Consider the following 25,342-nt stretch of genomic DNA (forward strand, 5'->3'; position numbering starts at 1 on the left):
TCCCCAATCTCCCGAATTTGGAGGTCTCAAGGTTGGCAAGAATAAGTCTGCTGCTCCACAGTAAGTCTTTGCTGTCGTCCAGCATTCTGTTTTTGTTTACTTTGTAGCCAGTTCAGTTTTAGTCTCGTTCTGCATAGCCTTACCTAAGCTTCAATGCCTTTTCTTAGCGGCACTCACCTTTTTTAAATTTTTGGTTTAAGCATTAGGTACCTTTTCCCGACATTTACAAAGCAATTAGCCACCTACTGGTATGGAAGACAGTGTTTCCCACAGGACAGGCATCTATTTGTGGTGGTGTGGTCGAGGGTCGGGGGGTGGCGGCGGCAGCGGGCGATGACCAAGAAGAACGCGGAGTTGCAATATAATTACAACATTTTATGTACATATTTATATACAGATTTGAACAATTAGTGATTCACTGAAATATATTTATTAATTGTGGTTCTTACAAAAAATATATCTTATAAAATATAAAAGCTAAAATGTCTCTTAAAGCTCTGCCCCTTTAATTAGTGAATACTAAATAATTTAACTTAACTACAACCATATTATTTACCAGCAACATGAAGTGAAACAGAGGCAGAGGTGTCCTGCCACAGTCAGTCGACCTCCTCCTCCTCCTCCTCCTGCTGCTGCTGAACAGGTCGCACCTGTGGTCCGGACTGTAGGCCTACCTCCTGTCCAAGTCCAGCCCTTTTCGGCCGTTGAAAATATTTTTCTATACTCATCTGTGTGAAGGAGTGAACATCCAACATTAGAATTTATTACTAACGAGCAGAAGCGCTCTATGTACACTGCCGTCTAACCTTAAGCGGCAGCAGCTCAACACATGCAGGGTTCAACGTTAAGCTTTTTTTCTACTTGCCCGACTTCTCAAATCTACTTGCCCCAATATTTTTACTTGTCCTGCCTAGGTTTTTTTCTGGCTGTGTAGTGCTCATGGCTTATATCTTACTAGAATCCTTCCCGTTGACTATTTACAACACTACACAGTATTTATTATTATTATTATTATTATTATTATCTATAATTACATTTAAATGGCATTGCATACATGTAAAATTAAATGCTATTTCACATTATTTGACCAGTAGCAGTTACACTCATCTGAACAGGTCAGCCAACCCTACTCAGTGGCCTAGTGGTTAGAGTGTCCGCCCTGAGATCGGTAGGTTGTGAGTTCAAATCCCGGCCGAGTCATACCAAAGACTATAAAAATGGGACCCATTACCTCCCTGCTTGGCACTCAGCATCAAGGGTTGGAATTGGGGGTTAAATCACCAAAATGATTCCCGGGCGCGGCCACCGCTGCTGCCCACTGCTCCCCTCACCTCCCAGGGGGTGATCAAGGGTGATGGGTCAAATGCAGAGAATAATCTCGCCACACCTAGTGTGTGTGTGTGACAATCATTGGTACTTTAACTTTAACTTTTTAAAGCCCGATCACAGTTGAAATCTTGAAATGAAGGGCCTTTAATGGCCAAAACATTAACCTGGACAACATTTTAACAGCTGGTTTGACTCGGATTTTATTCTTTTCATTGCATTCACATGCTGCAGTGGACAGTGGACAATTATCTTCAGTATTAAAGCAGTATCTGAAGCACCGTCTCCACGTGTGTTTATTGACAACAGGGTTATAACCTGGACACGTTAGCTCGTCGGTATGGTAACACGTGACTGTTACTACGTGCGTCTGCCCCGGCCCCCGAGTCAAACAGCGGCGGTGTTAATGAAGCGGCGTCAGGCTGCTCACCGTCAGTGAAACGCTCGGTGAAACCGCGGATTAACGTTAAATATATGAGGAGCCGCGAGCGACGCAGCTATAACCTATATTACCCTCGTATTTGGCGGAGTTACCGCCACCTACTGCACCGGAGTTGTAACTACAAGCAACCAGACTGTATCTCACGGTGCACTCGTGTGCCGCGGCACGGTGGTTGAAAAACACTGCACTAAACAATGTGTGACAGTTTGCACGCTTGTTAAGAAAATAAATGACCGCCAGTTTTAATTCACATGCACAAACGTTCCCGAGATGCGTGTGCTGGAGCGGCGAGAGCTCGTAAATAAAAATAGATGTTCAACTTGAAAGCTCCAGGATGAAATAAAGGGAGAGGCGGCGCCGGCTCCTTGGTAACTTAAGCACAACAGAGCCGGTCCCAGCCCCCCCTTCGCCCCCCCTCTGTGTGTGTCCCTGAGGACCGGACTGCATGGGGGTGGAGTTGATGGTGTTTAGAGAGAGAGAGAGAGAGAGGTGGAGTCTCATTGTGGGCATAGTGGACCTTTACACTCGTCGTGGAGTGCGGCGAGAATGTGAGCCGGGTCTCCATCCTCCTCTCTGGAATAATGGTGTTCATCGGGACCTCCTTTAAATCGCTGGTTAAATTCTTCAAAAAGAAGGGTGAGTCGTGTTCCATAGTAGATCTTTTTGACTGATTCACCTCGGAACCAGGCGACTACTGACTTTGGAGTCATTTGTAAGGTCGACAGCTGCTGCCGCAAATATTTGAGCCTTTCCCTCGGCACAAGTCAAATACATGCGGAAGAGAAAGTGAAGCTGTCAGCATGAGGAGTATTAAGTCCAAGGCTTCATAAGCCCAGGTGTGCACTGCAAAAACTGCAATCTAAGTAAGATGAAATATGTCAAATAAGGGTGATATTTGCTTATTTTCTGTCTGATAAGATCATTCTTCTCACTAGAGTGTTTTACTTGTTTTTTTAAGTGTTTTGGTCCTAAATGATGTCAGTAAGATATTACAGCTTGTTGCTGAGATTTGATGACCTATATTGAGTAAAACATGCTTGAAACTAGAATATCAACTGTTGCAAAGCTGTGTCATCAACACTCACAAGTATAAAACTACTTTTTTAAAGTCATCATTTCTTATTTTAAGCATGTAAAAAAAAAAAAAAAATCATGACTTTAACACAATTGTGTCTCATAATTAAAACAGATGACAGCCAAATGGACTTTGCTGTTTTATTTTCAATGAAACAAGAGTATAATAGTACACTTGTTATTAGTGAGAATATACTTATTTTAAGGTATTTTTGGGTTCATTGAGGTTAGCTAATTTGACTTGTTTTGTGTTGATCATGTTTTTGGACACTTTCTTAGTTCCTGGTTGTTCACTCCCTTGTTTTGTTTCCATAGCAACCCATTAGTTTTCACCTGTCATGTCACGCACCTGTTTCACGTTTTGAGTCACGTACCTGTTGTTAATCATGTCTGTGTTATTTAAACTTTTCATTTTCTGTTGGTCAGCCTGGCGACATCACATTTATGCTCTGCACACTTTATGATCACGCTTCTTCATGTCATGTTCACAGTTCCATGCCAAGTAAGTTTTTGTGTCTTGTTCATGGTTTTCCGCCTTTGTGCGCGCCTTTTGTTTTCATAGCCATGTTGTTTTACCTCCGCTGTGAGCGCCTTTTGTTTATACCTTTTTTGAGCCTTTTGAGTTTAAATATTAAACATGTACTCACACTCACGTCTTGCCCGCGCCAATTTTCCGTTGCCTTACGGAAAAACAAACCCCAAGGACCAAGTCTTGACAAAAACTACTTTTTTAAAGTCATCATTTCTTACTTCAAGCATGAAAAAAAAATCATGATGCAGAGGGCATATCATTATGTCAAGATAATGGCACTAGCATTTAATTATTTAAGAATATTTTTCAACATATTGAGCAAAAAGGTCTCTTTTTTTTCCTACCAAGAAAAGTACACTTGTTATTAGTGAGAATATACTTATTTTAAGCTATTTTTTTGGTTCATTGAGGTTAGCTAGTTTTTGCTTGTTTTGGAAAGTCTTGACAAGCCGAATTTTCTTGTTCTATTGGCAGATAATTTTGCTTAGTTCAAATAAAAATCCCCTTATTTTTGTTTATTTTTTTCTTGTTTTTGATCACTGACTTTTTGCAATGAAGTTAAAGGGATAAAGTAAGAAACACTGCAAAAACTGCAATCTAAGTAAGATGAAATATGTCCAATAAGGGTGATATTTGCTTATTTTCTGTCTGATAATATCATTATGTCAAGATAAATTACTTTATTTAAGAATATTTTTAAAAATATTGAGCAAAAAGTTCTCTCTTTTTTTTCTACCAAGAAAAGTGCACTTGTTATTAGTGAGAATATACTTATTTTAAGCTATTTTTGGGTTCATTGAGGTTAGCTAATTTGACTTGTTTTGGAAAGTCTGGACAAGCCGAATTTTCTTGTTCTATTGGCAGATAATTTTGCTTAGTTCAAATAAAATACCCCTCATTTTTGTTTGTTTTTTTCTTGTTTTTGATCACTGACTTTTTGCAGTGAAGTTAAAGGAATAAAGTACACTGCAAAAACTGCAATCTAAGTAAGATGAAATATGTCAAATAAGGGTGATATTTGCTTATTTTCAAGTATAAAACTACTTTTTTAAAGTCATCATTTCTTATTTTAGGCATGAAAAAAAAAATCATGCTATTGACACAATTGTGTCTCATAATTAAAACAGATGACAGCCAAATGGACTTTGCGGTTTTATTTTCAGTGAAACAATAGAAAATACGACAGTTAATATTTAAACATTTAACATGTGACATTTCTAACAATTCTGAACAGAAATAGTTCATGCACATTCAGGTAAATTCTTCAAAATTACAATTTAAAAAATTGTTGGCCGGGGGCCGGGCTGTATATATGCGCACTAATTGACTGAAAGAGCAGGCACTTGGCGTGATGATGTCATGTTATCCATGGAAAAATGCATTTTTAGACAATATGATTTGCCTGAGCGGCAAGGAGACCCCGATAGTAGCAAGCAGTTGCCTTTTCATTAAGAACAATAAATTAGTTTTTAGTAGAGATAAATGCGTTAAAATGTAATATCGGAAATTATCGGTATCGTCTTTTTTATTATCGGTATCGATATATATTTTTTCTTTTTTTATTTTTTTTTATTAAATCAACATAAAAAACACAAGATACACTTACAATTAGTGCACCAACCCAAAAAACCTCCTTCTCCCATTTACACTCATTCACACAAAAGGGTTGTTTCTTTCTGTTATTAATATTGTGGTTCCTACATTATATATCAATATATATCAATACAGTCTGCAAGGGATACAGTCCGTAAGCACACATGATTGTGGTCCACTAATAGTACTAACCTTTAACACTTCATTTTACTCATTTTCATTAATTACTAGTTTCTATGTAACTATTTTTATATTGTTTTACTTTCTTTTTTATTCAACAAAATGTTTTTAATTTATTTATCTTATTTTATTTTATTATTATTTTTAAAAAGTACCTTATCTTCACCATACCTGGTTGTCCAAATTAGGCATAATAATGTGTTAATTCCACGACTGTATATATCGGTTGATATCGGTATCGGTAATTAAAGAGTTGGACAATATCGGAAATCGGCAAAAAGCCATTATCGGACATCCCTAGTTTTTAGTATAAATTTGCTGGTTTCAAGAAATGTAATGCCGAGCGCATATCATTATGTCAAGATAAATTACTTAATTTAAGAATATTTTTCAACATATTGAGCAAAAAGGTCTCTTTTTTCCTACCAAGAAAAGTGCACTTGTTATTAGTGAGAATATACTTATTTTAAGCTATTTTTTTGGTTCATTGAGGTTAGCTAATTTTACTTGTTTTGGAAAGTCTTGACAAGCCGAATTTTCTTGTTCTATTGGCAGATAATTTTGCTTAGTTCAAATAAAATACCCCTCATTTTTGTTTGTTTTTTTCTTGTTTTTGATCACTGACTTTTTGCAATGAAGTTAAAGGGATAAAGTAAGAAACACACCGCAAAAACTGCAATCTAAGTAAGATGAAATATGTCCAATAAGGGTGATATTTGCTTATTTTCTGTCTGATAATATCATTATGTCAAGATAAATTACTTTATTTAAGAATATTTTTAAAAATATTGAGCAAAAAGGTCTATTTTTTTTTTCTACCAAGAAAAGTGCACTTGTTATTAGTGAGAATATACTTATTTTAAGCTATTTTGGGGTTCATTGAGGTTAGCTAATTTTTACTTGTTTTGGAAAGTCTTGACAAGCCAAATTTTCTTGTTCTATTGGCAGAAAATTTTGCTTAGTTCAAATAAAATACCCCTCATTTTGTTTGTTTTTTTTCTTGTTTTTGATCACTGACTTTTTGCAATAAAGTTAAAGGGATAAAGTAAGAAGCACACTGCAAAAACTGCAATCTAAGTAAGATGAAATATGTCAAATAAGGGTGATATTTGCTTATTTTCAAGTATAAAACTACTTTTTTAAAGTCATCATTTCTTATTTCAAGCATGAAAAAAAAAAATCATGACTTTGACACAATTGTGTCTCATAATTAAAACAGATGACAGCCAAATGCTGTTTTATTTTCAATGAAACAATAGAAAATACGACAGGTAATATTGAAACATTTAATATGTGTCATTTCTAACAATTTTGAACAGAAGTAGTTCATGCACATTCAGGTAAATTCTTCAAAATTACAATTTAAAAAAATTTGGCTGACGCCGGGCTGTATATATGTGCACTAATTGACTGAAAGAGCAGGCACTTGGCGTGATGATGTCATGTTATCCATGGAAAAATGCATTTTTAGACAATATGATTTGCCTGAGCGGCTAGGAGACCCCGATAGTAACAAGCGCTTGCCTTGTTGCCTTTCCATTAAGAACAATAAATTAGTTTTTAGTAGAGATAAATGCGTTAAAATGTAATATCGGAAATTATCGGCAGGGGCGCCGAAAAGGGGGTGTAAAGGAGACGGATTCTCGGGGCCCATGATGGAGGGGGGCCCAGAGAGGCCCCTAATGATGATGAAATTATAATACAGAAAAAATAATGACACTGTGTTGGGGGCCCTGTAAAGATTCTTTTCATGGGGCCCAAAATCCCTAGCGGCGCCCCTGATTATCGGTATCGTCTTTTTTATTATCGATATCGATAATTCTTTTTTTTAATTTTTTTTATTTTTATTTTTTTAATTAAATCAACATAAAAAACACAAGATACACTTACAATTAGTGCACCAACCCAAAAAACCTTCCTCCCCCATTTACACTCATTCACACAAAAGGGTTGTTTCTTTCTGTTATTAATATTGTGGTTCCTACATTATATATCAATATATATCAATACAGTCTGCAAGGGATACAGTCCGTAAGCACACATGATTGTGGTCCACTAATAGTACTAACCTTTAACACTTCATTTTACTCATTTTCATTAATTACTAGTTTCTATGTAACTGTTTTCATATTGTTTTACTTTATTTTTTATTCAAGAAAATGTTTTTAATTTATTTATCTTATTTTATTTTATTTTTTTATTTTTAAAAGTACCTTATCTTCACCATACCTAGTTGTCCAAATTAGGCATAATAATGTGTTAATTCCACGACTGTATATATCGGTTGATATCGGTATCGGTAATTAGAGAGTTGGAAAATATCGGATATCGGCAAAAAGCCATTATCGGACATCCCTAGTTTTTAGTATAAATTTGCTGGTTTCAAGAAATGTAATGCCGAGCGCATATCATTATGTCAAGATAAATTACTTTATTTAAGAATATTTTTCAACATATTGAGCAAAAAGGTCTCTCTTTTTTTTCTACCAAGAAAAGTGCACTTGTTATTAGTGAGAATATACTTATTTTATTTTATGGTATGTCTGTGTTGATCATGTTTTTGTTTGGCCATGTGCTGTTTGTTTTTTGGACACTTTCTTAGTTCCTGGTTGTTCACTCCCTTGTTTTGTTTCCATAGCAACCCATTAGTTTTCACCTGTCATGTCACGCACCTGTTTCACGTTTTGAGTCACGTACCTGTTGTTAATCATGTCTGTGTTATTTAAACTTTTCATTTTCTGTTGGTCAGCCTGGCGACATCACATTTATGCTCTGCACACTTTATGATCACGCTTCTTCATGTCATGTTCACAGTTCCATGCCAAGTAAGTTTTTGTGTCTTGTTCATGGTTTTCCGCCTTTGTGCGCGCCTTTTGTTTTCATAGCCATGTTGTTTTACCTCCGCTGTGAGCGCCTTTTGTTTATTGTCAGGACTTGGTCCTGGGTGTTTGCTTTTCCGGGATGCAACGTAAAATACCCCTAACTTTTAAGCCCAGGTGTACACTGCAAAAAGTCAGTGTTCAAAAACAAAGGGAAAAAAAACACAAAAATGAGGGGTATTTTATTTGAACTAAGCAAAATTATCTGCCAATAGAACAAGAAAATTTGGCTTGTCAAGACTTTCCAAAACAAGTCAAATTAGTTAACCTCAATGAACCCAAAAATAGCTTAAAATAAGTATATTCTCACTAATAACAAGTGCACTTTTATGGTAGAAAAAAATAGACCTTTTTGCTTAATATGTTGAAAAATATTCTTAAATGAACTAAATGCTAGTGCCATTATCTTGACATAATGATATGCGCTCGGCATCATGATTTTTTTTTCATGCTTGAAGTAAGAAATGATGACTTTAAAAAAGTAGTTTTTGTCAAGACTTGGTCCTTGGGGTTTGTTTTTCCGGAAGGCAACGGAAAATTGGCGCGGGCAAGACGTGAGTGTGAGTACATGTTTAATATTTAAACTCAAAAGGCTCAAAAAGGTATAAATGTCATGTCTGTGTAAATCATGTTTTGTTTTAGTCATGTTTTGTTTTGTTTAGTTATTGGACTCTTTAGTTTCTGGCTTTTCAATCCCTTGTCTTGTTTCCATGATTACCCCATTAGTTTCACCTGTTCCACGTTTGGACTCATTGTGCACTCTTGTTTGTCACCATAGCAACCCATTCGTTTTCACCTGTCACGTCACGCACCTGTTTCACGTTTTGAGTCACGCACCTGTTTTCGTTAATCATGTCTATAGTATTTAAGTTCATTGTTTTCAGTTTGTCGTTCTGGTGACATCCCGCATTCATGCCATGTCCAAGTAAGTTTTTTCTATTAATGCCACAGTTAGTGTTTTTGTTTAATTGTTCACAGTTTTTTTGCCCACGTGCAAGTCTTTTTGTTTCGTTAGTCAAGTTTGTACTTCCGCCTTGAGCGCGCTTTTTGTTCCTTTGAGTCTTACAAATAAATATGTACTTACATTCCCGTCTCGCCCGAGCCAAACTTTCCGTTGCATCCCGGAAAAGCAAACACCCAGGACCAAGTCCTGACAATAAACAAAAGGCGCTCACGGCGGAGGTAAAACAACATGGCTATGAAAACAAAAGGCGCGCACAAAGGCGGAAAACTATGAACAAGAAACAAAAACTTACTTGGCATGGAACTGTGAACATGCGGAACATGAAGAAGCGTGATCATAAAGTGTGCAGAGCATAAATGTGATGTCGCCAGGCTGATCATTTAGGACCAAAATACTTAAAACAAGTAAAACACTCTAAAATAAGATCTGCTTAGTGAGAAGAATTATTTTATTAGACAGAAATTAAGCAAATAACACCCTTATTTGAGATATTTAATCTTACTTAGATTGCAGTTTTTGCAGTGTATTTATAGTCCGTTTGTGTGTCGGAGTTAAGAATGAATTTAATCATTAGGATTATTGTCGTCGATTGTTGGCTCAGCACTTTTTCACACGGCTGAACTTTGCTCCGGGACTCGCCGCCTTGCCCTTCGCTAATGTGGACGCCGTTAATGGTTAACTTTTATCATCGTAAAGGTAGAGTGGACTTTTTTTGGATGAGTCAGATATTGAAATGTTGGCTGTGTTCTGCTAAAAAAGATGCATCTCAATTAGAGATGTCCAAAAATGGCTTTTTTGCTGATATTCCGATATTGTCCAACTCTTAATTACCGATTCTGATATCAAGCGATACCGATATATACAGTCGTGGAATTAACTCATTATTATGCCTAATTTTGTTGTGATGCCCCGCTGTATATTGGTGTATATTGTAGCGTTCCCGGAAGAGTTAGTGCTGCAGGGGTTTCTGGGTATTTGTTCGTGTTGTGTTTATGTTGTGTTACGGTGCGGATGTTCTCCCGAAATGTGTTTGTCATTCTTGTTTGGTGTGGGTTCACAGTGTGGCGCATATTTGTAACAGTGTTTAAGTTGTTTATACGGCCACCCTCAGTGTGACCTGTATGGCTGTTGACCAAGTATGCCTTGCATTCACTTGTGTGTGTGAAAAGCCGTAGATATTATGTGACTGGGCCGGCACGCAAAGGCAGTGCCTTTAAGGTTTATTGGCGCTCTGTACTTAAAAAGTCATACATTTTACTTTTTTAAACCGATACCGATCATTTTAAAACCGATACCGATAATTTCCGATATTACATTTTAAAGCATTTAACCGGCCGATAATATTGGACTGCCGATATTATCGGACATCTCTAATCTCAATTAGTGAAAGATAAAGTTTTAAGTACCAATGATTGTCACACACACGCACACACACACACATACAGGTCACACTGAGGGTGGCCGTATAAACAACTTTAACACTGTTATTATCGGACATCTCTAATCTAAATGAGTTAAAGTTAAAGTACCAATGATTGTCACACACACACACACACACACGAGGTGTGGTGAAATTTGACCCATCGCCCTTGATCACCCCCTGGGAGGTGAGGGGAGCAGTGAGCAGCAGCGGTGGCCACGCCCGGGAATAATTTTTGGTTGATTTAACCCCCAATTCCAACCCTTGATGCTGAGTGCCCAGCAGGGAGGTAATGGCTCCCATTTTTATAGTCTTTGGTATGACTCACAAGGCCACTGAGCAGGTGCCATAGATATCAATAAAACTAATTTATTGATCATATGTATTGGAGGTAAAATAAAAGGTGGGGGTCGTTTTGAACCAGGAACAGACAAAAATGTCGTCTTTTGTCCGCTTATCAACTAGAAAACGAGTAACGATGCACATTTTGGCAAATTTTTGTGGTCCAAAATGGAATCATTCATTGATCTTGAAAGTTTGAAGTCATCATCATGATGATGATGAAAATGGGTTTGATGAAACATTCGATCTGTGCATGGAGTGAGAAGAGAAACTGTGATATCTTGATGTATCGACCCAATAACAGAAACCGGACTATAGTTTTTTTGGTTTAATGCAAACGGTGCGACAACATCCTGACACTTCCAACGTGTGGTTTAGTTAGTTGCTTCCCAAACTACTCTTTCTAGTGTTCAATAGCTTATACACCACTGCCATCTAGTGTCTGAAAACTGAAACTAACTTCAAAGCCACCTTAGCTACGCTCATCCTATCTGGTTACCACACACCTTGTCCACTGATAACTAGCACTCTTGGTAAGTTGGAAATTGCATTACTGTATTTTTTTGGCAGGCTTAAATAACTCATGAAAAATATTAATAATTATCGCTATGGGTCAATAAAAAAAACGTATATCGTGATACAGTTTTCAGCCAATACTGCCTAGCCCTAGTTTGAAGTACCAGTATGAGCATTTGTATGGCCAATAGCGCCCCCGTAACTCATACTTGCCAACCTTGAGACCTCTGATTTCGGGAGGTGGGGGGCTGGGGGCGTGGTTAAGAGGGGAGGAGTATATTTACAACTAGAATTCACCAAGTCAAGTATTTTATATATATATATATATAAGAAATACTTGACGAAATACTAAGTCAAGTATTTCATATATATATATATATATATATATATATAAGAAATACTTGACTTTTAGTGAATTCTAGCTATAAATATATATTATAAATATATATAATATATATTATATTATAAATTATTATAATTATTATAATTTATAATTATTATATAATTTATAATTATTATAATTATTATATTATAAATATATATAATATATATATCATATATATATATATATGAAATACTTGACTTAGTATTTCGTCAAGTATTTCTTATATATATATATATATATATATATATATATATATATAAGAAATACTTGACTTTCAGTGAATTCTAGCTATAAATATATATTTCTTCTATTATATATATATATATATATATATATATATATATATATATATATATATATATAATATATATATATAAGAAATACTTGACGAAATACTAAGTCAAGTATTTCATATATATATATATATATATATATATATAAGAAATACTTGACGAAATACTCAGTCAAGTATTTCATATATATATATGTGTATATATATATATATATATATATATATATATATATATATATATATAAGAAATATTTGACTTTTAGTGAATTCTAGCTATAAATATATATTATAAATATATATTATATTATAAATTATTATAATTATTATAATTGATAATTATTATATAATTTATAATTATTATAATTATTATATTATAAATATATATCATATATATATCATATATATATATATATATATATGAAATACTTGACTTAGTATTTTGTCAAGTATTTCTTATATATATATATATATATATATATATATATATGTATATATATATATAATATATATATAAGAAATACTTGACGAAATACTAAGTCAAGTATTTTATATATATATATATATATATATACATATATATATAAGAAATACTTGACGAAATACTCAGTCAAGTATTTCATATATATATATATATATATAAGAAATATTTGACTTTTAGTGAATTCTAGCTATAAATATATATTATAAATATATATAATATATATTATATTATAAATTATTATAATTATTATAATTTATAATTATTATATAATTTATAATTATTATAATTATTATATTATAAATATATATAATATATATATCATATATATATATATATATGAAATACTTGACTTAGTATTTTGTCAAGTATTTCTTATATATATATATATATATAAGAAATACTTGACTTTCAGTGAATTCTAGCTATAAATATATATTTCTTCTATTATATATATATATATATATATATATATATATATATATATATATATATAAGAAATACTTGACGAACTACTAAGTCAAGTATTTCATATATATATATATATATATATATATATATAAGAAATACTTGACTTTCAGTGAATTCTAGCTATAAATATAAATATATATTTATTTTATTATATATATTTATATATATATATAAAATAAATACTTGAATTTCAGTGTTCATTTATTTACACATATATATGAAATACTTGACTTGGTGAATTCTTGCTGTAAATATACTCCTCCCCTCTTAGCCACGCCCCCAACCACGCCCCGCATCCCCCCCACACACACCCCACCCCCCACCTCCCGAAATCGGAGGTCTCAAGGTTGGCAAGTATGCTTTAGAGAGAGCTTTGGATGTTGATGAAGTGCAGGATTTGCAGACGTCTGAAAGACCGCGGTCCTGCGGTGGCTCGCTAGAAAGTGTATTGTGGCCAATGAAAGGCCTGAGGCCGGGACTGATGTAGAGACACAAAACAGGCTTTGTGTCCGCGCTCCGCATGTCCTTGGTGTGTTGAACTGAGGCCATTGAGGGACCACAGTGTGAGAACAGGCTGGGGGAGGGTTACCTGTGCTAAGTGTTAAAAGTTTTACAAATACGCGTGTATGTTTGGGTCTGATTGGTCCCCCGGATTTTTTAACGTACAATGATAGTCCATGTTCATACACTATGGGGCGGTTTTTAGTCTGAATTCGTTGTGTATAGCAGTGTTTTTCAACCACTTTGAGATACAGTCTGGTGTGCCGTGGGAGATTATCTAATTTCACCTATTTGGGTTAAAAATATGTTTTGCAAACCAGTAATTATAGTCTGCAAATGATGTGTTGTTGTTGAGTGTCTGTGCTGTCTAGAGCTCGGCAGAGTAACCGTGTAATACTCTTCCATATCAGTAGGTGGCAGCAGGTAGCTAATTGCTTTGTAGATGTGGGAAACAGCGGGAGGCAGTGTGCAGGTAAAAAGGTGTCTAATACTTAAACCAAAATAAACAAAAGATGAGTGCCCCTAAGAAAAGGCATTGAAGCTTAGGGAAGGCTATGCAGAACGAGACTAAAACTGAACTGGCTACAAAGTCAACAAAAACAGAATGCTGGAGGACAGCAAAGACTTACTATGGAGCAAAGACGGCGTTCACAAAGTTCATCCGAACATGACATGACAATCAACAATGTCCCCACAAAGACACATTATAGAAGAGAAGTTTTCCGTATTTTAGATTAGACCATTTTAGCTGCGCTAGTGAACGCCTCTGTACTGGATTAGTCTCACGTTTATTTTCAAAGCTTTGAAAATAAATCACAAAATACCCATTCTGTCTGGTGGTCAAATTGAACTCAGCTTATGTGTCATAAAAAAGAACTTGGGAGTGACCAGCAACTTAAATTCCCTGGGAGGAACATCTGGTCCAAACGCAACAACATCTGAACATGACATGACAATCAACAATGTCCCCCATAAAGAATGGTAAAAACAACTGAAATATTCTTGATTGCTAAAACAAAGTAGATGCAGGAAATATCGCTCAAAGGAAGACATGAAACTGCTACAGGAAAATACCCAAAAAAAGAGAAAAAGCCATCAAAATAGGAGCAAGACAAGAAGTAAAACACTACACACAGGAAAACAGCAAAAAAGTCCAAATGAGTCAGGGTGTGATGTGACAGGTGGTGACAGTACACCTACTTTGAGACAAGAGCTATAGTGATGCATGCTTGGTTATGCTTTAAAGTCATATCCAACAATTGCGACTTTTTACTGTGAACTGAGTTTCGTTTTTTGATGATTTCTGCTGGTGGTGTGTCTCAAGATTTGTTCAAATGGAAAAAAATGTGCCTTGGCTCAGAAAAGGTTGAAAAACAGTGCACTAGGACAGTGTTTTTCAACCTTTTTTTGAGGCAAGGCACTTTTTTTTCATTGAAAAAATGCGGAGGCACACCACCAGCAGAAAACGTTCAAAAAAATGAAACTCCACCAGGTCGCTGTGCCTTATTTTGAGTTTGTTGGTGTTTTCCTGTGTGTAGTGTTTTACTTCTTGTCTTGCGCTCCTATTTTGATGGCTTTTTCTCTTTTTTTGGTATTTTCCTGTAGCAGTTTCATGTCTTCCTTTGAGCGATATTTCCCGCATCTACTTTGTTTTAGCAATCAAGAATATTTCTAGGGATGTCCGATAATGGCTTTTGGCCGATATCCGATATTGTCCAACTCTTTAATTACCGATACCAATATCAACCAATATATATATACAGTTGTGGAATTAACACATTATTATGCCTAATTTGGACAACCAGGTATGGTGAAGATAAGGTCCTTTTAAAAAAAATTAAAACAAAAGGTGAGTGCCCCTAAGAAAAGGAATTGAAGAACAAAACTAAAACTGAACTGGCTACAAAGTAAGCAAAAACAGAATGCTGGACGACAGCAAAAACTTACAGCGTGTGGAGCAGAGACGGCGTCCCATCCGTACATGACATGACAACAATGCCCACACAAAAAAAGACAGCAACAACTTAAATATTCTTGATTGCTAAAACAAAGCAGGTGTGGGGAATAGCGCTCAAAGGAAGACATGAAAACTGCTACAGGAAAATACCAAAAAAAGGAGAAAAAGCCATCAAAATAGGAGCGCAAGACAAGAAGTAAAACACTACACACAGGAAAACAGCAAAAAGGTCCAAATAAGTCAGGGTGTGATGTGACAGTTGGTGACAGTACACCTACTTTGAGACAAGAGCTATAGTGATGCACGCTTGGTTATGCTTTAAAGTCATATCCAACAATTGCGACTTTTTACTGTCAACTGAGTTTCGTTTTTTGATGATTTCTGCTGGTGGTGTGTCTCAAGATTTTTTCAAATGGAAAAAAATGTGCCTTGGCTCAGAAAAGGTTGAAAAACAGTGCACTAGGACAGTGTTTTTCAACCTTTTTTTGAGGCAAGGCACTTTTTTTTTCATTGAAAAAATGCGGAGGCACACCACCAGCAGAAAATGTTCAAAAAAATGAAACTCCACCAGGTCGCTGTGCCTTATTTTGAGTTTGTTGGTGTTTTCCTGTGTGTAGTGTTTTACTTCTTGTCTTGCGCTCCTATTTTGATGGCTTTTTCTCTTTTTTTGGTATTTTCCTGTAGCAGTTTCATGTCTTCCTTTGAGCGATATTTCCCGCATCTACTTTGTTTTAGCAATCAAGAATATTTCTAGGGATGTCCGATAATGGCTTTTGGCCGATATCCGATATTGTCCAACTCTTTAATTACCGATACCAATATCAACCAATATATACAGTCGTGGAATTAACACATTATTATGCCTAATTTGGACAACCAGGTATGGTGAAGATAAGGTCCTTTTAAAAAAAATTAAAACAAAAGGTGAGTGCCCCTAAGAAAAGGAATTGAAGAACAAAACTAAAACTGAACTGGCTACAAAGTAAGCAAAAACAGAATGCTGGACGACAGCAAAAACTTACAGCGTGTGGAGCAGAGACGGCGTCCCATCCGTACATGACATGACAACAATGCCCACACAAAAAAAGACAGCAACAACTTAAATATTCTTGATTGCTAAAACAAAGCAGGTGCGGGGAATAGCGCTCAAAGGAAGACATGAAAACTGCTACAGGAAAATACCAAAAAAAGGAGAAAAAGCCATTAAAATAGAAGCGCAAGACAAGAAGTAAAACACTACACACAGGAAAACAGCAAAAAAGTCCAAATAAGTCAGGGTGTGATGTGACAGGTGGTGACAGTACACCTACTTTGAGACAAGAGCTATAGTGATGCATGCTTGGTTATGCTTTAAAGTCATATCCAACAATTGCGAATTTTTACTGTGAACTGAGTTTCGTTTTTTGATGATTTCTGCTGGTGGTGTGTCTCAAGATTTGTTCAAATGGAAAAAAATGTGCCTTGGCTCAGAAAAGGTTGAAAAACAGTGCACTAGGACAGTGTTTTTCAACCTTTTTTTGAGGCAAGGCACTTTTTTTTCATTGAAAAAATGCGGAGGCACACCACCAGCAGAAAACGTTCAAAAAATGAAACTTCACCAGGTCGCTGTGCCTTATTTTGAGTTTGTTGGTGTTTTCCTGTGTGTAGTGTTTTAATTCTTGTCTTGCGCTCCTATTTTGATGGCTTTTTCTCTTTTTTTGGTATTTTCCTGTAGCAGTTTCATGTCTTCCTTTGAGCGATATTTCCCGCATCTACTTTGTTTTAGCAATCAAGAATATTTCTAGGGATGTCCGATAATGGCTTTTGGCCGATATCCGATATTGTCCAACTCTTTAATTACCGATACCAATATCAACCAATATATATATACAGTTGTGGAATTAACACATTATTATGCCTAATTTGGACAACCAGGTATGGTGAAGATAAGGTCCTTTTTAAAAAAAATTAAAACAAAAGGTGAGTGCCCCTAAGAAAAGGAATTGAAGAACAAAACTAAAACTGAACTGGCTACAAAGTAAGCAAAAACAGAATGCTGGACGACAGCAAAAACTTACAGCGTGTGGAGCAGAGACGGCGTCCCACAAAGTGCATCCGTACATGACATGACAACAATGTCCACACAAAAAAAGACAGCAACAACTTAAATATTCTTGATTGCTAAAACAAAGCAGGTGTGGGGAATAGCGCTCAAAGGAAGACATGAAAACTGCTTGAGGTTTGAGAACTTCTGTTTTAAGTGACTTGATCTCAAATGAGCACTTCCTCAATATCCAAATGCTCGTCCAATGCAGTCGTGGGCCATGTTTGTTGTCGTCTAGACGCAGGGGTGTCAAACTCATCGCCACATCGCACATACGTCTGCCCTCAGAGGGCCGTTTGAAACAGGGAATATACATACAAACCCCGTTTCCATATGAGTTGGGAAATTGTGTTAGATGTAAATATAAACGAAATCCTTTTCAAGCCATATTCAGTTGAATATGCTACAAAGACAACATATTTGATGTTCAAACTGATAAACTTTATTTTTTTTGTGCAAATAATCATTAACTTTAGAATTTGACGCCAGCAACACGTGACAAAGAAGTTGGGAAAGGTGGCAATAAATACTGATAAAGTTGAGGAATGCTCATCAAACACTTATTTGGAACATCCCACAGGTGAACAGGCTAATTGGTGTGCCATGATTGGGTATAAAAGCAGCTTCCATGAAATGCTCAGTCATTCACAAACGAGGACGGGGCGAGGGTCACCACTTTGTCGACAAATGCGTGAGCAAATTGTTGAACGGTTTAAGAAAAACCTTTCTCAACCAGCTATTGCAAGGAATTTAGGGATTTCACCATCTACGCTCCGTAATATCATCAAAGGGTTCAGAGAATCTGGAGAAATCACTGCACGTAAGCAGCTAAGCCCGTGACCTTCCATCCCTCAGGCTGTACTGCATCAACAAGCGACATCAGTGTGTAAAGGATATCACCACATGGGCTCAGGAACACTTCAGAAACCCACTTGTCAGTAACTACAGTTGGTCGCTACATCTGTAAGTGCAAGTTAAACTCTCCTATGCAAGGCGAAAACCGTTTATCAACAACACCCAGAAACGCCGTCGGCTTCGCTCGGCCTGAGCTCATCTAAGATGGACTGATACAAAGTGGAAAAGTGTTCCGCGGTCTGACGAGTCCACATTTCAAATTGTTTTTGGAAACTGTGGACGTCGTGTCCTCCGGACCAAAGAGGAAAAGAACCATCCGGATTGTTGTAGGCGCAAAGTGTAAAAGGCAGCATGTGTGATGGTATGGGGGTGTATTAGTGCCCAAGACATGGGTAACTTACACATCTGTGAAGGCACCATTAATGCTGAAAGGTACATACAGGTTTTGGAGCAACATATGTTGCCATCCAAGCAACGTTACCATGGACGCCCCTGCTTATTTCATTTCATTAAAAAAAATAATTTTCAAGGTAAAAAATGATTTTCAAGGTACAAAAAAATTTTCAAGGTAAAATTTTTTTTTCAATGTAAAATTTATTTTTCAAGGTAAAAAATGATTTTCAAGGTACAAAAAAATTTTCAAGGTAACATTTTTTTTTCAAGGTAAAAATTTTTTTTTTCAAGGTAAAAAATGATTTTCAAGGTACAAAAAAATTTTCAAGGTAACATTTTTTTTTCAAGGTAACTTTTTTTTCAAGGTAAAAAATGATTTTCAAGGTACAAAATGATTTTCAAGGTACAAAAAAATTTTCAAGGTAAAATTTTTTTTTCAAGGTAAAAAAAAATTTTCAAGGTAAAAAATGATTTTCAAGGTACAAAAAAATTTTCAAGGTAAAATTTGTTTTCAAGGTAAATTTTTTTTTTTCAAGGTAAAAAATGATTTTCAAGGTACAAAAAAATTTTCCAGGTAAAATTTTTTTTTCAAAGTAAAAAATGATTTAAATTTTTTTATTTTATTTAAAAAAAAATGTTTTTAAATGTTTTTATTTTTTTTATTTTTTTTATTTATTTTATTTATTTTATTTATTTTATTTATTTTATTTATTTTATTTATTTTATTTATTTTATTTATTTTATTTATTTTATTTATTTTATTTTTTTATTTTTTTTATTTTGTAAAACTTTTTAAACTTTTTTTAAAAATTTTTTTATTTTTTAAAACAATTTAAAACAATTTTAAATGTTTTTAATTTTTTTAAACAATTTTAACAATTAACATTTTTTTTTAGGGTTAGGGTTAGGGTTAGGGTTAGGGTTAAGATTAGGGTTAGGGTTAGGGTTAGGGTAAAAAAATTAAAAAAAAATAGTTAAAAAAAGTTAAAAAAAAAAGTTTAAAAAAAAAGTTAAAAATATTTAAAAATATTTAAAAATATTTAAAACATTTAAAACATTTAAAAAAATAAAAATTTTTTTTTAATTTTTACAAAAATTAAATTAAAAAAAATAATAATAATAATTAAAAAATTTAAAAAAAAATGTTTTAAGTTAAAACATGATTTTCAAGGTAAAAAATGATTTTCAAGGTAAAAAAAAGTTTTCAAGGTAAAATGTTTTTTTCAAGGAAAAAATTATTTTCAAGGTACAAAAAAATTTTCAAGGTAAAATTTTTTTTTCAAAGTAAAATTATTTTTTCAAGGTAAAAAATGATTTTCAAGGTACTAAAAAATTTTCAAGGTAAAATTTTATTTTCAAGGTAAAAAATTTTTTTCAAGGTAAAAAATTATTTTTAAGGTACAAAAAAATTTTCAAGGTAAAATTTTTTTTTCAAGGTAAAAATTTTTTTCAAGGTAAAAAATGATTTTCAAGGTACAAAAACATTTTCAAGGTAATTTTTTTTTTTCAAGGTAAAAAATGATTTTCAATTTTTTTAAATTTAAAAAAAATGTTTTTAATGTTTTTTTTGTTTTTTTTGTTTTTTAATTTGTAACATTTTTTTAAAAAATTTTGAATTTATTTTAATTTTTTAAAACAATTTAAAACAATTTTAAATGTTTTTAATTTTTTTAAACAATTTTAACAATTAACATTTTTTTTTAGGTTAGGGTTAGGGTAAAAATTTTTTTTAAAAGTTAAAAAAAAGTTAAAAAAGTTTAAAAAAGTTTAAAAAAGTTTAAAAAAAGTTAAAAATATTTTAAAAATTTAAAAATATGTAAAACATTTTTTAACAAATTTAAAAAAAATTACAATTTAAAAAAAAATTAAAAAACTTAAAAAAATATTAAAAATTTAAAAAAAATGTTTTAAGTTAAAACATGATTTTCAAGGTAAAAAATGATTTTCAAGGTAAAAAAAATTTTTCAAGGTAAAAATTTTTTTTCAAGGTAAAAAATGATTTTCAAGGTACAAAAAAATTTTCAAGGTAAAAATTTTTTTTGTAGGTAAAAATTTTTTTTCAAGGTAAAAAATGATTTTCAAGGTACAAAAAACTTTTCAAGGTTAAATTTTTTTTTCAAGGTAAAATGTTTTTTCAAGGTAAAAAATGATTTTCAAGGTACAAAAAAATTTTCAAGGTAAAATTTTTTTTTCAAGGTAAAAAATGATTTTCAAGGTACAAAAAAATTTTCAAGGTAACATTTTTTTCAAGTTAAAAATGATTTTCAAGGTACAAAAAAATTTTCAAGGTAAAATTTTTTTTTGAAGGTAAAATTTTTTAAACTTTTTTTTAATTTTTTTTATTTTTTAAATAAATTTAAAACAATTTTTAATTTTTTTAATTTTTTTAAACAATTTTAACAATTAACATTTTTTTAGGGTTAGGGTTAGGGTTAGGGTTAGGGTTAAGATTAGGGTTAGGGTTAGGGTAATTTTTTTTAAAAGAAGTTAAAAAAAAGTTTAAAAAAAAGTTAAAAAAAAGTTTTTAAAAATGTTAAAAAAATTTAAAAATTAAAAAAAAATTTAAAAAAAATTTAAATTTTTTTTTTATTTTTTTATTTTTACAAAAATTAAAAAAAAAAATAAAAAAAATTATTAAAAATTTAAAAATTTAAAAATTACAAAAAAATGTTTTAAGTTAAAACATGATTTTCAAGGTAAAAAAAAAATTTCAAGGTAAAATGAAGCCACGTGTTACATCAACACACACAGTAAAAGAGTGCGGGTACTAGACTGGCCTGCCTGTAGTCCAGACCTGTCTCCCATTGAAAATGTGTGGCACATTATGAAGCCGAAAATACCACAACGGAGACCCCCGGACTGTTGAACAACTTAAGCTGTACATCAAGCAAGAATGGGAAAGAATTCCACCTGCGAAGCTTCAAAAATGTGTCTCCTCAGTTCCCAAACGTTTACTGAGTGTTGTTAAAAGGAAAGGCCATGTAACACAGTGGTGAACATGCCCTTTCCCAACTACTTTGGCACGTGTTGCAGCCACGAAATTCTAAGTTAATGATTATTTGCAAAAAAAAAATAAAGTTTATGAGTTTGAACATCAAATATGTTGTCTTTGTAGCATATTCAACTGAATATGGGTTGAAAATGATTTGCAAATCATTGTATTCCGTTTATATTTACATCTAACACAATTTCCCAACTCATGTGGAAACGGGGTTTCTATATTATATATCATTGCTTGAGACCAGTCCATATGCTAGATGTTTCTTAGTTTTTCTTGCTTGTTTTCAGCATAGCTATTTGTGTCGCAAACCGCGCATCTCTAGTACCTATAAAACATTTGAACCTAGTTTTATTTGGAAAAAAATGAATGAATGCAATATAATATGATTTGAGAACAAAGTGTACCAAATTGTACATAAAAAGTCAGGCTTTTGTCCACAGTGTCCAACAGTAAACGATGAACTAATGAGGCCTCAGGTGAGTCCTTATGTCTATTTCAGCTGTAAATAACAATATATTAATGATAAATGTCAGGCGACAGCAAGAACATAACACAATTAGCATTAGCGTTCAGTTCATTCGAGTTGAGACTACTAACTACACAAATGGTGTGTGACTTACTACTTCTACAGCTCGTAAACAACAAATAGTAAATATTTGCTGTGATTTACCTTCATTCCACTCGTTTACTGCCTCCTCTATTTCACATTTATCCTCAAACAACGTGGTCTCAGCAAGTGGCTAAGTACTAAATATTCCTCTGCGAATACGTTTGAAAGAGTCTGTCCACTTCTCGTAGCTCTGTGTATCGAAATGCAGCTTGTAGAAATGGAAAAAATTATATTAAAATATAAACACTGCAAGATTGTTGCACTAATCAGCGTTCTTCAGCGCAGTGTTTTTCAACACTAGTACTAGCCGTGAGATACAGTCTGGTGTGCCGTGGGAGATTATCTAATTTCACCTATTTGGGTTAAAATATTATTTGCAAACCAGTAATTATAGTCTGCATGTGAATAATGCTGTATAATAGACTGTATTTATGTTATTCACATGTGAATAATGCTGTATAATATACTGTATTTATATTATTCACATGTGAATAATGCTGTATAATAGACTGTATTTATATTATTCACATGTGAATAATGCTGTATAATAGACTGTATTTATATTGTTCACATGTGAATAATGCTCCATAATAGACTGTATTTATGTTATTCACATGTGAATAATGCTGTATAATAGACTGTATTTATGTTATTCACATGTGAATAATGCTGTATAATACACTGTATCTATATTATTCACATGTGAATAATGCTGTATAATAGACTGTATTTATGTTATTCACATGTGAATAATGCTGTATAATAGACTGTATTTATATTATTCACATGTGAATAATGCTGTATAATAGACTGTATTTATATTATTCACATGTGAATAATGCTGTATAATAGACTGTATTTATATTATTCACATGTGAATAATGCTGTATAATAGACTGTATTTATGTTATTCATATGTGAATAATGCTGTATAATAGACTGTATTTATATTATTCACATGTGAATAATGCTGTATAATAGACTGTATTTGTGTTATTCACATGTGAATAATGCTGTATAATAGACTGTATTTGTGTTATTCACATGTGAATAATGCTGTATAATGACAATATTATTCACATGTGAATAATGCCGTATAATAGACTGTATTTATATTATTCACATGTGAATAATGCTGTATAATAGACTGTATTTATATTATTCACATGTGAATAATGCTGTATAATAGACTGAATTTATATTATTCACATGTAAAAAATACCTAAGTGTTTATTGTCTATTGTGAGTGAACTGTGGTGCTGAATTTCCCCCAGGCATCAATAAAGTACTTTCTATTCTATTCTATTCTATCCTATTCTATTGTTGTTGTTGTTGTTGGTAGCAAGACCAAGGACTTGAAAGAGTTGATGGACGTTGACATCAAAGACATACCTTTGTCTCACACTTTCTCTGACGACCAGTCATATATGGAACTCCGCCCTGAACTTTCTTACCTCCCCCAACCCACACACACACACACACACACACACACACACACGCACACACACACACACACACACACACACCACACAGTACAAGTCTTTGCATGAATAATTAGCACACTTTCATTGTCCTTCCCCTTCTTTCTCAGTCCTCCACTTTTCTGTCCCAGACAGACACACCAGTTGTTGAGCTCAGGAGGTCACACACACCCACACACCCACACACACACACTCATCTGGGTTAGAATTGAGTAACCCAAATGGAAGTAATCCTGCACCCAGGATCCCCCACGTTGGCATGGTTACGCTCTCTCGGTAAGTGTCGGTGTCGTGTTCCGTGTTGTCGGTGGTGACGGTTGTGTTCTTTTTGCTTATTGACATATTCAGTTGTTGTGCAGAAATACGGGGAAACAACTACAAATGTGCGCTTCATTCACTAACTGTGTTAGAAAAAAGATCAATTAGAATAATACATAATTGTTAGATATAGAGAACATACAAAGTCTTTATTTATTGAAATCACAACGATTTGGTGCATTTGCAAACAGCTAAAATGATGTATAAAGTAGTGTTTTTCAAACTTTTTTGAGCCAAGGCACATTGTTTGCGTTGAAAAAAATGCGGAAAATCAGCAGAAATCATTAAAAAAACGATACTCAGTTGACAGTTAAAAGTCGTCGCAATTGTTGGATATGACTTTAAAGCATAACCAAGCATGCATCACTATAGCTCTTGTCTCAAAGTAGGTGTACTGTCACCACCTGTCACATCACACCCTGACTTATTTGGACTTTTTTTGCTGTTTTCCTGTGTGTAGTGTTTTACTTCTTGTCTTGCGCTCCTATTTTGATGGCTTTTTCTCCTTTTTTTTTGGTATTTTCCTGTTGTCATGTTTTGTTTTAGTCATGTTTTGTTTAGTTATTGAACTCTTTAGTTTCTGGCTTTTCACTCCCTTGTCTTGTTTCCATGATTACCCATTAGTTTCACCTGTTCCATGTTTGGACTCATTGTGCACTCTTGTTTGTCACCATAGCAACCCATTGTTTACAATCATGGCCACCAGCAGCGAGAGCGATTCGGACCGAGAAAGCGACGATTTCCCCATTAATTTGAGCGAGGATGAAAGATTTGTGGATGAGGAAAGTGAGAGTGAAGGACTAGAGGGCAGTGGGAGCGATTCAGATAGGGAAGATGCTGTGAGAGGCGGGTGGGACCTGATATTCAGCTGGGAATGACTAAAACAGTAAATAAACACAAGACATATATATACTCTATTAGCCACAACACAACCAGGCTTATATTTAATATGCCACAAATTAATCCCGCATAACAAACACCTCCCCCCTCCCGCCAATACAGTACCGTTCACCTCCCCAAAGTTCATACGGCACATATATTTCCCCAAAGTCCCCAAAGTTACGTACGTGACATGCACATAGCGGCACGCACGTACGGGCAAGCGATCAAATGTTTGGAAGCCGCAGCTGCATGCGTACTCACGGTACCGCGTCTGCGCATCCAACTCAAAGTCCTCCTGGTAAGAGTCTCTGTTGTCCCAGTTCTCCACAGGCCAATGGTAAAGCTTGACTGTCATCTTCCGGGAATG

General features: G+C 34.0%; 1 protein-coding gene across 8 annotated transcripts in view; it reads left to right on the forward strand.

The window, feature by feature from the left end:
- nhsl1b (NHS-like 1b) overlaps window positions 1-25,342 on the forward strand; it is a 357,374-nt gene that overhangs the window by 254,387 nt on the left and 77,645 nt on the right. Inside the window, exon 1 of one of the 8 annotated variants that reach the window (XM_061986930.1) lies at window positions 2,194-2,404. The exons of the other annotated variants lie outside the window; for them this stretch is intronic. Within the exon in view, the coding sequence (XP_061842914.1) occupies window positions 2,350-2,404 (55 nt within the window). The 5' untranslated portion in view covers window positions 2,194-2,349. Of the gene's footprint in view, window positions 1-2,193; window positions 2,405-25,342 lie in introns of those variants that run through there. 8 annotated transcript variants of the gene reach the window in all.

This window comes from Nerophis lumbriciformis, linkage group LG26 (genome assembly GCF_033978685.3).
Source record: "Nerophis lumbriciformis linkage group LG26, RoL_Nlum_v2.1, whole genome shotgun sequence".
Taxonomy (NCBI): domain Eukaryota; kingdom Metazoa; phylum Chordata; class Actinopteri; order Syngnathiformes; family Syngnathidae; genus Nerophis; species Nerophis lumbriciformis.